Source organism: Oncorhynchus keta, chromosome 28 (genome assembly GCF_023373465.1).
Source record: "Oncorhynchus keta strain PuntledgeMale-10-30-2019 chromosome 28, Oket_V2, whole genome shotgun sequence".
In the NCBI taxonomy this organism is placed as follows: domain Eukaryota; kingdom Metazoa; phylum Chordata; class Actinopteri; order Salmoniformes; family Salmonidae; genus Oncorhynchus; species Oncorhynchus keta.
Genome location: NC_068448.1, coordinates 49,214,702 through 49,228,996, shown reverse-complemented (window position 1 = coordinate 49,228,996; position 14,295 = coordinate 49,214,702). Strand labels below are relative to the sequence as shown.

Below are 14,295 nucleotides of genomic sequence, written 5' to 3'. Positions count from 1 at the left end.
AACTGCAGGATGCGCAATTCAAATAAATAATCATAAATGTTATGGATTTTAAACATTTATGTACATATAAGTGTCATGTATCGGATGAAAGGGTACATTCTTGTTAATCTAGCTGCACTGTCCAATTTACAGTAGCTATTCCAGCGAAAACATGCCATGCGATTGTTTGAGGACTGCACCCCACGTCAAAATATTTTTCCACCAGCACAGGTTTCATACATTCACATATAACGCTCAATTATTCACTTACTTTTTGAAAATCTTCCTCTGATTTGTCATCCAAAGGTTCCCAGCAATAACATGTAGTATAATTTTGTTAGATAAAATCCGTCCTTCTTTATATCCCAAAAAGTCAGTTTAGTTGGTGCCATCAATTTGAGTAATCCACTCGTTCAATTTGCAGAGAAAGGAATCTGAAAATCTACCCCTAAAATTTGTTTCAACAAGTCAAAATATGTTTCTATTTACTCCTCAGATAATCTAAAATGTAATCAAACTATAATATTTATTTCGGAAAGAAGTATGTTCAATAGGAAACCAATTTTAGGAGGTGTGTAAGTGTCTTCATGGCGCGTGCAAACACGAATTTTCAAGACTGTGTCCCTCTACTATAACTAATGTATATTATTAGTTTTTGAAGTTACAAGCCAGAAACCTTGAACATAGACTGCTGACACCCTGTGGAAGCCATAGAAATTGCATCCAGGGAGCTAATTTTCAATATGACCTTTCTCTTGCTTTTGTAAGAGGATGGTCTCTCTTTGGATTTTCTCCTACAATATCTATTGTGTTATATTCTCCTACATTATTTTAACATTTCTACAAACTTCAAAGTGTTTTTTTTTCCAGTGGTACCAATTATATGAATATTCTGGCTTCAGGGCCTAAGCTACAGGTAGTTTACTTTGGACATGTCATTCAGGCAGGAAGTGGAGAAAAATGGGGCCTAAGCCCTAAGAAGTTAACAAAGCTAATCTGAAAACACGGCTCCCTAAATTTTATGAGCATATCGAATGCGCTACCTGACCTGACAGCATTCTGGATCATTGCTACTCTAACTTCCGCGACGGATGCAAAGCCCTCGCTCACCCTCTTTTCGGCAAATCTGACCACGACTCCATTTTGTTGCTCCCAGCCTATAGACAGAAACTTAAACAGGAAACACCCATGCTCACGTCTGTTCAACACTGGTCCGACCAATCTGATTCCACACTTCAAGTTTGCTTCGATCACGCTACCTGACCTGACAGCATTCTGGATCATTGCTACTCTAACTTCCGCGACGGATGCAAAGCCCTCGCTCACCCTCTTTTCGGCAAATCTGACCACGACTCCATTTTGTTGCTCCCAGCCTATAGACAGAAACTTAAACAGGAAACACCCATGCTCACGTCTGTTCAACACTGGTCCGACCAATCTGATTCCACACTTCAAGTTTGCTTCGATCACGTGGACTTGGATATGTTCCGGATAGCCTCAGACAACAACATTGATGTATATGCTGATTCGGTGGGCGAGTTTATTTGCAAGTGCATCGGTGATGTTGTACCCACGGTGACTATTAAAACCTTCCCCAACCAGAACCCGTGGATTGATGGCAGCATTCGCACAAAACTGAAAGCGCGAACCACTGCTTTTAATCATGGCCGAATACACACAGTGTAGCTATTCCCTCCGCAAGGCAATCAAACAAGCTAAGCGTCAGTATAGAGACAGAGTAGAGTCACAATTCAACGGCTCAGACACGATACGTATGTGGCAGGGTCTACAGTCATTCATGCATTACAAAAAGAAAACCAGCCCCATCGCGGACACCGACGTCTTGCTCCCAGACAAACTAAACAACTTCTTGGCTCGCTTTGAGGACAATACAATGGCACTGACATGGCCCGCTACCAAAACCTGCGGGCTCTACTTCACCGCAGCCAACGTGAGTAAAACATTTAAACGTGTTAACCCTCGCAAGCCTGCCGGCCCAGACGGCATCCCTAGCCACGTCCTCAGAGCATGCTGGTGTGTTTACGGACATATTTAATCAATCCCTATCCCAGTCTGCTGTTCCCACATGCTTCAAGAGGGCCACCATTGTTCCTGTTCTCAAGAAAGCTAAAGACTATTGCACCTTAGCGCTCACTTCCATCATCATGAAGTGCTTTTTTATATTTTTATTTATTATTATTTTTTATTTTACCCCTTTTTCTCCCCAATTTCGTGGTATCTAATTGTTGGAGTAGCTACTATCTTGTCTCATCGCTACAACTCCCGTACGGGCTCGGGAGAGACAAAGGTTGAAAGTCATGCGTCCTCCGATACATAACCCAACCAAGCCGCACTGCTTCTTAACACAGTGCGCATCCAACCTGGAAGCCAGCTGCACCAATGCGCCAGAGGAAACACCGTGCACCTGGCCACCTTGGCTAGCGCACACTGCGCCCAGCCCGCCACAGGAGTTGCTGGTGCGCGATGAGACAATGACACCCCTACCGACCAAGCCCTCCCTAACCCGGGCGACGCTAGGCCAATTGTGCGTTGCCCCACGGACCTCCCGGTCGCGGCCGGTTACGACAGAGCCTGGGCGCGAACCCAGGGACTCTGATGGCACAGCGCCCTTAACCACTGCGCCACCCGGAAGGATCATATCACTTCCACCCTACCTGACACCCTAGACCCACTCCAATTTGCTTACCGCCCCAGTAGGTCCACAGACGACACAATCGCAATCACACTGCACACTGCCCTAACCCATCTGGACAAGAGGAATACCTATGTAAGAATGCTGTTCCTCGATTACAGCTCAGCATTTAACACCATAGTACCCTCCAAACTCGTCATTAAGCTCGAAACCCTGGGTCTCGACCCCGCCCTGTGCAACTGGGTCCTGGACCTTCTGACGGGCCGCCCCAAGGTGGTAAATGGTAGCAAACAACATCTCCACCCCGCTGATCCTCAACACAGGGGCCCCACAAGGGTGCATTCTCAGCCCTCTCCTGTACTCCCTGTTCACCCATGACTGCGTGGCCATGCATGCCTCCAACTCAATCATCAAGTTTGCAACCGACACTACAGTGGTAGGCTTGATTACCAACAATGACGAGACGGTATACAGGGAGGAGGTGAGGGCACTCGGAGTTTGGTGTAACGAAAATAACCTCATACTCAATGTCAGCAAAACAAAGTAGATGATCATGCACTTCAGGAAACAGCAGAGAGAGCACCCCCCTATCCACATCGATGAGATAGTAGTGGAGAAGGTGGACAGTTTTATGTTCCTCGGCGTACACATCACAGACTAACTGAAATGGTCCACCCACACAGACAGCGTGATGAAGAAGGTGCAACAGTGCCTCTTCAACCTCAGGAGGCTGAAAAAATTGGGCTTGTCACCGAAAACACTCACAAACTTTTACAGATACACAATCAAGAGCATCCTGTTGGGCTGTATCTCCGCCTGGTACGGCAACTGAGGTCTGCACAATGCATCACCGGGGGCCAACTACCTGCCCTCCAGGACACCTACAACACTCGATGTCACAGGAAGGCCAAAAAGATCATCAAGGACAACAACCACCCGAGCCACTGACTGTTCACCCCGCTATCATCCAGAAGGCGAGGTCAGTACAGGTCAGTACAGGTACAAGGCCATCAGACTGTTAAACAGCCATCACTAACATTGAGTGGCTGCTGCCAACATACTGAGTCAAATCTCTAGCCACTTTAATAATTAAAAATTAAATGTAATAAATGTATCACTTTAAACAATGTCACTTTTTATAATGTTTACATACCCTTCATTGCTCATCTCATATGTATATACTGTACTCTATACCATCTACTGCATCTTGCCTATGCCGCACTGCCATCACTTATCCATATATTTATATATACATATTCTTATTCATTCCTTTACACTTGTGTGTAAAAAGGTAGTTTTTGTGAAATTATTAGATTACTTGTTAGATATTACTGCACTGTCGGAACTGAAAGCACAACCATTTTGCTACACTCGCATTAACATCTGCTAACCATGTGTATGTGACCAATAAAATTGGATTTGATTTGATTTTGATTTGACAATGAAATGAAATGACAATTGGAGTTGTTTCTCCACTCTTCCATGTTGCTATTCATAGTTGTAGTGGGTTATGCTGTGCTTGGCCCCGTTAAAAATAATACATGTGTGAAATTTGTAATTTCACATGTCAATTGGCTGTTTTCACATGTTGAGTTAAAATTTCACATAACCATATTTTCATGTGTATTAAATTGACAGTTCACATGTTAACACCACTTTTTCACGTGAGGAGAATTACATCTTTTTCACGTGAGGAGAATTACATGTTTTAACCTTATATGTGAATTGCAAGTTCATATTTTAAAACCATTAACTTTTTAGCTAGTCAATACACTGCTTGTCCGAAGAAAGTTCTTGCTTCCGTTGTCTCTTGATGAACAAAGTGTGTCTCACGACCATCAAGCTGTAAAGTAAGGGCGGTCGTTCTAGTCAACACGACCTGTGAGCGTGTTGTGCTAGCCAAGTTAGCTAAAGCTTTGTGACGAGAGCTAACCAAGTCTCGATAGCTAGCCTTGTGACGAATTCTACCCTCAGCAAAACTTTCCTTCAGTCAGTACTCAACTCTATCGACAGGAGCTGAGGTCCTATTTTCTGCAGTATTAACCTCACAGTTCGCCTGAGAACAGTTAAGCAGGAAGACAGGAATCTAGTCTTGCTGAGGAGAGCTTTTCAGGAGCGCAGTCACATCCGCAAGAAAGAGAGGTGAGAATGTCCAGTTGCAGGTGAGAGGCTCCCTTTATTGAGGAGAGGGGCTCACATCACTCGCCACTCAACCTGTTTGTCTCCAACAGAAGCTGTGCGGTTTGATTCTTCGAGCTTGATGACCCGCCCTAAGTTGTAAGCCATAAATGACATATCGAAACGAGTATTAAAAATAGAACATTCACATTTGAAAATCACATTTGCAGTTTCACATGTAAGAAAACTACACATGTAAATCTAACTTTCACATGTTGAACTGCAACTTCACAAGTGAAATCAATCACATTTTAAAATCACGTATGCAGTTTTATATGTAAGAAAGCTCCATGTTAAAATATCTCTTTGACGTGGAATTTCAAGTTCACATGTGGGAATGAAATAGTGTGAAAAGCTGGCTTTAACATGTTGCAGTAGTAATATTTCCACATGTGGAATTGTAAATTCTGTAATACCATTCTGTAAAAAGCCTTCTTAGCCTACCTGATTGTAATAATTAATCCATCCACTGCATTATTATTGTAGTCCTCAATGGTGTTGCATTGATATACATGTATTCTTAGCGCTACCACTAGGGAGAGATTCGGAGAGTTCTGGAAGTTGATGTATAACTTAATTGTTTGGACCGAGTGAAAAACAAAATGCGATTTTTCCATTCACATGAGTGTAGCTAAGTTAAGTAATTAGCTAGCCAGCTGACTTTTGTATGCAAGACAATGAGAACAAGATGGCATTTCGGATCATTTTATATTTCCTTATATTTTGGCTATAAAATGGTTTTACAAATGAGGGCCATATTGAGTGTATTTACATGTGATCATATGAACCATGCTAATGATATTTACAATATTTTAGAAGGTTACTTTTTATGACATTTCTATCTAATGGTTGCATGCTAATCGCTAACCGCTAGCTAGCTTAGTGATAGGCGATAACTAGCATTCCATTTCATCCTAGCTAGCTATTTTTAGCTTCTGTAATTGTTAGCTGTCCATTGGTTTTTGTTACATTTAATACACACGCCTAAAAAGGATTTGAATGTATTTGAAAATGTGTGAATGTGTTTGCTTTTGGAATGAATGTAAACATATACTTTTTCCACAGAGAGATGATTTCTGGGCTGTCTAGAGTTAATCAGTTAACTCAAGTTAACTTTTTGTCATTTCTGTGGACTAATGTAAACTCACCCCATTCCGTACAAATGTTTGCAAACGCAACATTCAAACGAGGCAACAAAGAAAACTAGTGGGACTGTGTTGACGTCAAAATTGGGGGTGTGAACTAGGTTTCTATTCAAGTATTGATCGACATGGTAATGGCTCTATAGTATTGGAGAAAAGTTGAAAAAACTGACCCTCCCGTTACATCTTGACGTGTCATGTCGTAACGTACAGCGTGCATGAAGCAACTATTTCTGTCTTACAATCTCTCTCCACCAGGTGTAGCAGTTCTATCATCCTTTAAAAACAAGAAATGGACAGTGACGGGGGTAAAGGGGGATACCTAGTCTTTTTTTTCATCATCATTGCATGCGATCATCATTCTCAAAGCAGCTGTTTACTTCTAAGATCACTTTAGCATCGCCCTAAAAAAAACGATTCAAGTTCAACACAAACCTTCAAATAGGTATATAATGACACATTATATAAACTCTTTTTAGTGTTTTATTTACATTTTAGAGGCGAGAAGGTGATAAGTTGGACAGATCAAGTGAAAAAAAAGCTATTTTCCCACACATCTCTCCTTCTCACTATCACGCATTAGTTTCGCCATTTTTAAAAAGACCCGACGGGGCTCATTGCCTGCTTGAATTATGCAGAAAATGGCAGCGTTTAGGTCATGTAATTGATTCTGTTGGAAAGGGGAGAAATTGTGCTTTACAATGGTATTGACATTACAGTTGATCTGGAAGTATTACGTTTTTGGGGCACTAAAATAAGGGCAATTGTACGGACCAAGGCTATGTACGAGTTTACGTTAATCTTTTTAAATTGGGATTAATCACATTATCTTATAGCATTCAAAATACATTGAAAACATCCAAAATACATAACCTATACAGGTAAAAACAACAATGTGATGTCAAAACAAGTTGACATTGAGGTTAAAGGGATATTTTGGCAGAGGCGCTTTATCTACCCCATAGTCAGATGAACTTTTGGATACCATTTGTTCGTCTCTGTGTCCTGCATGAAGTAAGTTAGAGGTAGTTCCATGAGCATTGCTAACTAAATACCCTCTATACTTCCAGTTGTTGCGCTAATGCTATTTAGCGATTGCGCTAGTGCTGGTTATCATCTTCCTTCAAACTGCACGCAGAGACATAAAATGGTATCCACAAGTTCATCTGACTCTGGGGATGTAGATAAAGGGCCTCATTGCCAAAATCCCTTTAAAGAATGTGTGATTTATCAATTTACCTGACTTTGCGAACAGTTACTTTGAACAAAATCAAGACATCAATATTCTTGTAATGCTTTTTATTTTAAGTAAATTACAGCTCAATTTGAGCAGATTCTGATTTCGCGATTAATCATGATTAATCATGATTAATCAAAACAAATCCTGCAATCAATGAAATTACATTTTTAAACATTTGAAAGCCCTATTTTAAACTGAACAGTCAATATTATGAGATTGAGAGAAATTGATAATAAATATATGTTGGAACTCAACCTCAGTGTAGGCCCTCAGTCTAATGGTCAAGACATTGTCTTTGCCTGTGGGAGACCTGGCTTCTAATCCCACTGGTTACAAAAGCACATGTGAAACTTAAATGTAATAATTTAGAAAACCACAAATGAAAATGTGAAACATCCATGTGAAAGTGTGCAAGTGTCAGGAAACCACGTCTGACACGTGTAAAAATAGATATTTGTGTGTTCATACATTTTTTTTTTTACACTTTTTTTGTAAGGGTGGTGCAGAGCAGAGTAGACAGTAATCAGTGATCCAGTGCGGTACGGATGAAAGCATGGTAATTATACCACAACGGGACCCCTGGCTGAGCCCTGTGAAACTGCCATAATTACGTCTGTCAATGCGCCCTCCTCCTCCTTATTATCCCAAGAGAAAAAGTCAATCATTTGTCATCTTTTTCTTGAAATGTGGAGTTCAAGTAGTAAGTGGGTGGTAAGAAGGACGTCTTCTCTACCCCCACAGTCAGGGAGGGGTGACACACAACAACAACGTAGGGCATTTTCAGGTCAAAAGTAGGTCAAAAGTCGTGCACAGCAAAGGAATACTGTGCCATGTTGGACGTAGCCCTTGGTTTCAATCATGGTCTCAGTCATACTTGGCTTAGATTTTGATATTCTGTTAGATTTTTTTCAATCAGACTTACTTGTAAGGAAAGTCAGTAAGATTGAAGATGTGTTAGCAAGGCATTGAATTGCAAGATGTTAATTGCAATGATATTTTCCTCAAACCTTAAACGAAAGCTTTTATTTGGTAAAGATTCTGGTTTTCCAAGGTCTTTCCCCACCCAACAGAGAGAGGAGAGCAGGAGGGAAGCTGAAATACGGAGGCCACCTTTTCATGTCCTACTTTTAGTATTCATACGGTGATGTCAGGCTGCACGTAGCTACTGTATGTCTGTGTCCTTGAGATTGCCTAACAGGGAGCTGGAGCTCTAGCTTTTAGCATCGAGTCTTTCATTTCTGTCAGGATAAAAAAAGGCATCTGCAGAATTTCAACTAGGCAGGAGAGAGTGTGATGCTAACAAAGCGCTGCTACCTAATAGAGTGGAAAAGTGCATTCATTTCTTTAGCTCTTCTCCAGAAATGCCATTTTAAATAACATGGTGAGGCAACGGGAATTCCAGGTGGTTTTATAAATATATGTGTAAAGCCAGGCGTGCTTTGGTGGACTATGTTAGCTAGCTTTATATTATGGAAGTGTGTTGAGTTTGTGCAGCTATACTCTTCTATATCTCATGCTGCACATCTGTACTAAAGGTTATTGGGATTTAGTTCAACCTCTATAATCATCTCCCCTGGTCGGTGCTAATAAAACCACTCTGATATCTCCTCAAGAAAGAAGTTCATAAAAGGAAGAGAAGACGGCCATTAAAGACAAGGCAATCTACGGTGTCTTTTAGCACATCCTGGTATTATTATCTGGTTGCATCCCAAAATGACACCCTATTCCTTATATAGTTTACTACTTTTGACCAGAGCTCCTATGGACCCTGGTTAAAAGTAGTGCACCTCTCTGTAATTGCTCCAGCCCGAAATGGCTCCCTGTAACAATAAGGGTTGTGCTGCACGATTGCATCCATTTCCATAGTAATGGATGTGGATGTCACTCACTGGAGTGTCATCCGTTGGAGATTCAGGACTGATCTCTGGGCAACACAAAGGTTTCATCCCTGTCTTCTTCTCCCCCTATTACGAGACAGATGCTTATCTCAAATTGCAATGCAAGACTATTGCATGGATGTGTTGTATTATGAACCTTTGCAGTATAAAAACACTGGAGAGAACATAAAAAGGCTATGATTCTTTTTACGGAAAACAGAACTGGACTTTGCATTTAACATTTACATTTAAGTCATTTATTTAGCAGACGCTCTTATCCAGAGCAACTTACAAATTGGAAATATATACAGTAAAAACTGTTTGTTTTTTTGCGCATTACAAAATGGGACCCAATAAAGTGAAGTGCTAGCGATAAACCAACTCTGAGCTAGTTAGCTCAGATTTTAACTCCAGTGTTTATTTGGCAGGTTAGTGTTTTTTGTCATGAATCTTGTTCTGGAGGCAGCTCTGCAGAGTGGTCGCTAGCTGGCACAGCCACTAAGTCATAAAATCAGATTTTAAACCTAACGTTAACCACACTGCTAACCCTAATGCCTAACCCTAAAAAAAGTAAAACATCTATCAATTTTACACTATAGCCAATTTTTTACTTTGCATTCAGGCTATCTAAGGGAAATCGGTCAGTTCTGCCTCCAGGACAAGACTCATGACAATAAACGTCAACTTGCGTTTATTTGGAGAATACAAATTCTGTTGCACCCCTTCATTACACTAAATTTCTACATCTCTTCCGTAAGGAAAAAAATGGCTTTGTCTGAGTGTAACAAAATGGCTGAATTCCAAATGGTTTACTTATGTCTTTTCTATTCTGCTTCTCCTTTCAAATAATATTTCATTTGCAATTTGGCTTGCAATATCTGATATTTACAAAAAGATCTCACTGTTTTAAGTTTCTCCAAGTGTCAAATTTCGTAGTTGATCCAAACATCAAATTTTGAAGTGTTTTGACACCCTGGGTTGACTCCTCCTGCTCAGCATTGTTTTGTTTCTCCAAAAGTTAAGGTTTTGGATAGGGCAAAAAAAAGTCTACCACTGGGATTGAACACGCGACCTTCGTATCCGGAATCATGGAATTATAGTGCTGAGTGATTAACTGTCATTTCGGGGGTTATCGGTTATTAAACAACTAATTGACCGACGTCGGTTCAATTCCATTTTTAGCTCAATGCGCCATTACTCTAGAGTGAAGTCAAATATTTTCAGAGATAAATAAAGTCAAGAACTATGTGGGATGCTGGGCCGAGTTGTAGTTTTCATTAGCAAATATTCAACATAGGTAACCATAATCCTGTATTTTCAATCTTGGATAGAGACGGATCAGGGAGGAAGAGGCAAAGCACAAGATTTCACTCTTGCCAAAATCTGTCCAAAATAAACCCAATGTGTTTCTATGGGCTTATTTTGGACCTAAGCTTGTTGCCTGCTTTCCTGCCTTTGGGACAACGACTCCCATTGTTAGCACAGAGACATGAGCATCTCATCATTATATACAGATCTCTGGACAGATGCACTTTTACGCCTGTTACGTTATGTTAGATACACACAGACTGCATAGACCGCATGAGCGAGGAATGTACGCAACACAACGACGAGCGGGACAGAGACAGTTCGCCTTATCTACCTTGAAGAACTAGTCACATTAGTTTGTCAGACAGCTCTGCAGCATACTTAGGCAGTAGGATGACTAAAGACAGTACAGTATGGGGAGCACATAGATAACATTAGATGGTTTGGCTGGCTGACTGCATCTGCCTGAGTGAGATGAGATCCTGACTTTAAGACATTAACGAATGAAAAATAATAAAGTCATCAAATAAATCCAAAGTAATATTCCCAACTGAAATATTATATTATTTCATAGAATGTTCCCTATTGTTGGCTTTGGAATTTCCATTAAAAAGCTCTAAAAATCATTGTAATGTCATTATTTCATAATGCATTAACTGTTTTTTAAAAATTGAAAAACCGAACCGCCCTCAAAAAACATTAATCGCTCAGCACTATGGGTTAACGCCAATCCGCCACCCCCATCCACATCGCCCTAGCAAAACCAAGGCCTGTTTGATAGTAATAGCCCCTTGTGGCCGGTTTTGAAGGTATTTCCCGACGTCCTCGGGACATGGACAGATGTCCAATTTCGAAGTTCATCTTGAGTGATTTGCCTGGATATTTGTTCCCCTTTGTTCATTGCCTTTCTCAGACTAATATGAATAGACAGAGAGGGAAAGCCAGGGTCTTGTTCTGTGGAGCTGGATGTAGAGCTGGTATCAAGCCCCTTGTCTTTAATAAAAAATAAAGCTTCAGGGGAAATTGCAGATCTGCTTTTATCCTTTCCTCAGCCCTCTGTATCGCTGGGTTCTGCATGCCAACGCTCAACACACACGGGTGCGCACACATGGACACACACTCACACACATACAGAACACACAAACACTAGCCCAACCCTCGGAGACACCCCTATCCCCTCTTCTAAAGGCCTCAGTGACATTCTCTGACTATCATCAATAATATGTTGGAGAGGCGATGTCATTTCCTTTACACATGAGCTTCCTTTAATCAGAAGCATTAAAGAATAACCATGCCTGGAGGATAAAGAGGGGGGAAGTAAGAGAGGAAGGAGAGAGAGGAGTGGATGGCTTGAGTGAAGAAGTGAGCAGGAAAACCTGGACAGCCATCGAGGAGAAAAGGCGGGAGCACTACCGATAGATGAATGGAAATGCTTTTACTCTGTCTTGATGCTCTAACTGAAGACACGGGTTGTATCCCAAATGGCACCCTATTTGCCCCATGTGCTCTGGTCAAAAGTAGTGCACTATATAGGGAATAGGGTGCTATTTGGGACGCAACCAGGCCGTATGTTCTTGTCCCTTTTATACAATTTATAATAATAATAAACTCTTCTCCTTCCCCTCTTCTTCAAGATGGACCATGACCCGAGGAACCCCATGTACATCGCTTCACAAGGCCCTCTACCCTCCACCGTGTCTGACTTCTGGCAGGTAAAGCACAACCAATCATGAACAAACGATCAGTATTTGTTTGTGAGAGTGTGGGCGACATTTGTAAAAAAATATATATATATATAAAAAAACACAGTGAACTTCATTAGAAACTGGTAGCATGATTACATTGGAAACATTTTCTTCAACTATGTGTGTATTATAAGAGGAGATCATTTAACAAGATTATAATGAAGTATTTTTTGCGCAGATCTGTGCTCTTTTCCGCCAAGAAAATGAAACTATGAAATGTAGGATTACTGCAGGATTGTTTTCTTTTGCTGTAAATTATTCTGATTGCCCTCGTGTAACAAAGTTTGTTGCATTATGATACATAACAGTAGCTTTCACCACTGTGAATATGACTACAAGGGCGATTTTCCAGCTTGCCATTTAGACCTGGCAACCCGGCAATGCTTTGCTGCCTCAGACAAAATCAAATCAAATCAAATTTATTTATATAGCCCTTCGTACATCAGCTGATATCTCAAAGTGCTGTACAGAAACCCAACCCAGCGTATGCCGGGTTGCCAAATGGTGTTAATATGCATTAGTGTGAAAGCACCCAAGTCATTAGGGAGGATCATCACTCCCATACAGTCAAGTTAATGTATCAGCTGTGGCATTGCTGCGTATGTAACATGTTAGCATGGACCAGAGACGTCCACAGGATGCATCCCAAATGGCACCCTATTCCCTTCATAGTACATTTTCTTTGATCATAGCCCTATGGTCCGTCGCCAAAAGTACTGCACTATGTAGGGAATAGGGTGCCATTGGAGACGCAGACACAGACCAGCTGGCACCTTTACACCCCATATTGAACTGAAGATGCAATTACGGTAGATACAGTTGAAGTCAGAAGTTTACATACACTTAGGTTGGAGTCATTAAGAAAACTTGTTTTTCAACCACTCCACAAATTTCTTGTTAACAAACTATAGTTTTGGCAAGTCGGTTAGGACAGCTACTTTGTGCATGACACAAGTAATTTTTCAAAAAATGGTTTACAGACTGATTATTTAAATTATAATTCATTGTATCACAATTCCAGTGGGTCAGAAGTTTACATACACTAAGTTGACTGTACCTTTACAGAGCTTGGAAAATTCCAGAAAATTATGTCATGGCTCAAGAAGCTTCTGATAGGCTAATTGAAATAATTTGAGTCAATTGGAGGTGTACCTGTGGATGTATTTCAAGGCCTACCTTCACAATCAGTGCCTTTTTGCTTGACTTCATGGGAAAATCAAAATAAATCAGCCAAGACCTCAGAAAAAAAAATGTAGACCTCCACAAGTCTGGTTCATCCTTGGGAGCAATTTCCAAATGCCTGAAGGTACCACGTCCATCTGTACAAGCAATAGTACGCAAGTATAAACACCATGGGACCACGCAGCCGTCATACCGCTCAGGAAGGAGACGTGTTCTGTCTCCTAGAGATGAACGTACTTTGATGCGAAAAGTGCAAATCAATCCCAGACCAACAGCAAAGGACCTTGTGACGATGCTGGAGGAAACGGGTCCAAAAGTATCTATATCCACAGTAAAACGAGTCCTATATCGACATAACCTGAAAGGCAGCTCAGCAAGGAAGAAGCCACTGCTCCAAAACCGCCATAAAAAAGCCAGACTACGGACTATGTCCAATTAATCTGCAATCAAGTTGTTTAATCATCTCAAGAATGAACAATTGAATTGATTCACCTGTGCTCAATTTCGAGTCTCATAGCAAAGTGTCTAAATACTTATGTAAATACGGTATATCTGTTTTCTATTTTTAATGCATTTGCAAACATTTCTAAAAACCTGTTTTTGTTTTGCAGTTATGGGTATTGTGTGTAGATTGATGAGGAAAAAAGTAATTTAATCAATTTTAGAAGAAGGCTGTAAGGTAACAAAATGTGGAAAAAGTGAAGGGGTCTGAATACTTTCCGAATGCACTGTACATTTCGTCATGGAGTCTGTATACCTGTCGTGCCACACAGAAGGAATGTTTTTCGTTTTTGACGAGTCAGTTTCATAAGAGATGATTGTTACTGTCTTTTATTAATGTGCTGTCACTTCTCTTTAATGGAACATTTGTAAACGCCTAATAATAAAAAAGTTTGATTGCTTGTTTGTTTTCTTTGTTGTCATTTCATAAAGTGAGTAAACAACTTATCCATTATCAAAATGAAAATGAACAATTTACAGCTGAATATGT

General features: G+C 40.7%; 1 protein-coding gene across 2 annotated transcripts in view; it reads left to right on the top strand.

The window, feature by feature from the left end:
- The window catches only part of LOC118361537 (receptor-type tyrosine-protein phosphatase N2-like), a 263,321-nt gene that overhangs the window by 232,013 nt on the left and 17,013 nt on the right, over nt 1–14,295 (top strand). For both annotated transcript variants that reach the window (XM_035741548.2, XM_035741546.2), the window contains one exon: nt 12,012–12,089. In XM_035741548.2, the coding sequence (XP_035597441.1) occupies nt 12,012–12,089 (78 nt within the window). The remainder of the gene's footprint in view (nt 1–12,011; nt 12,090–14,295) is intronic.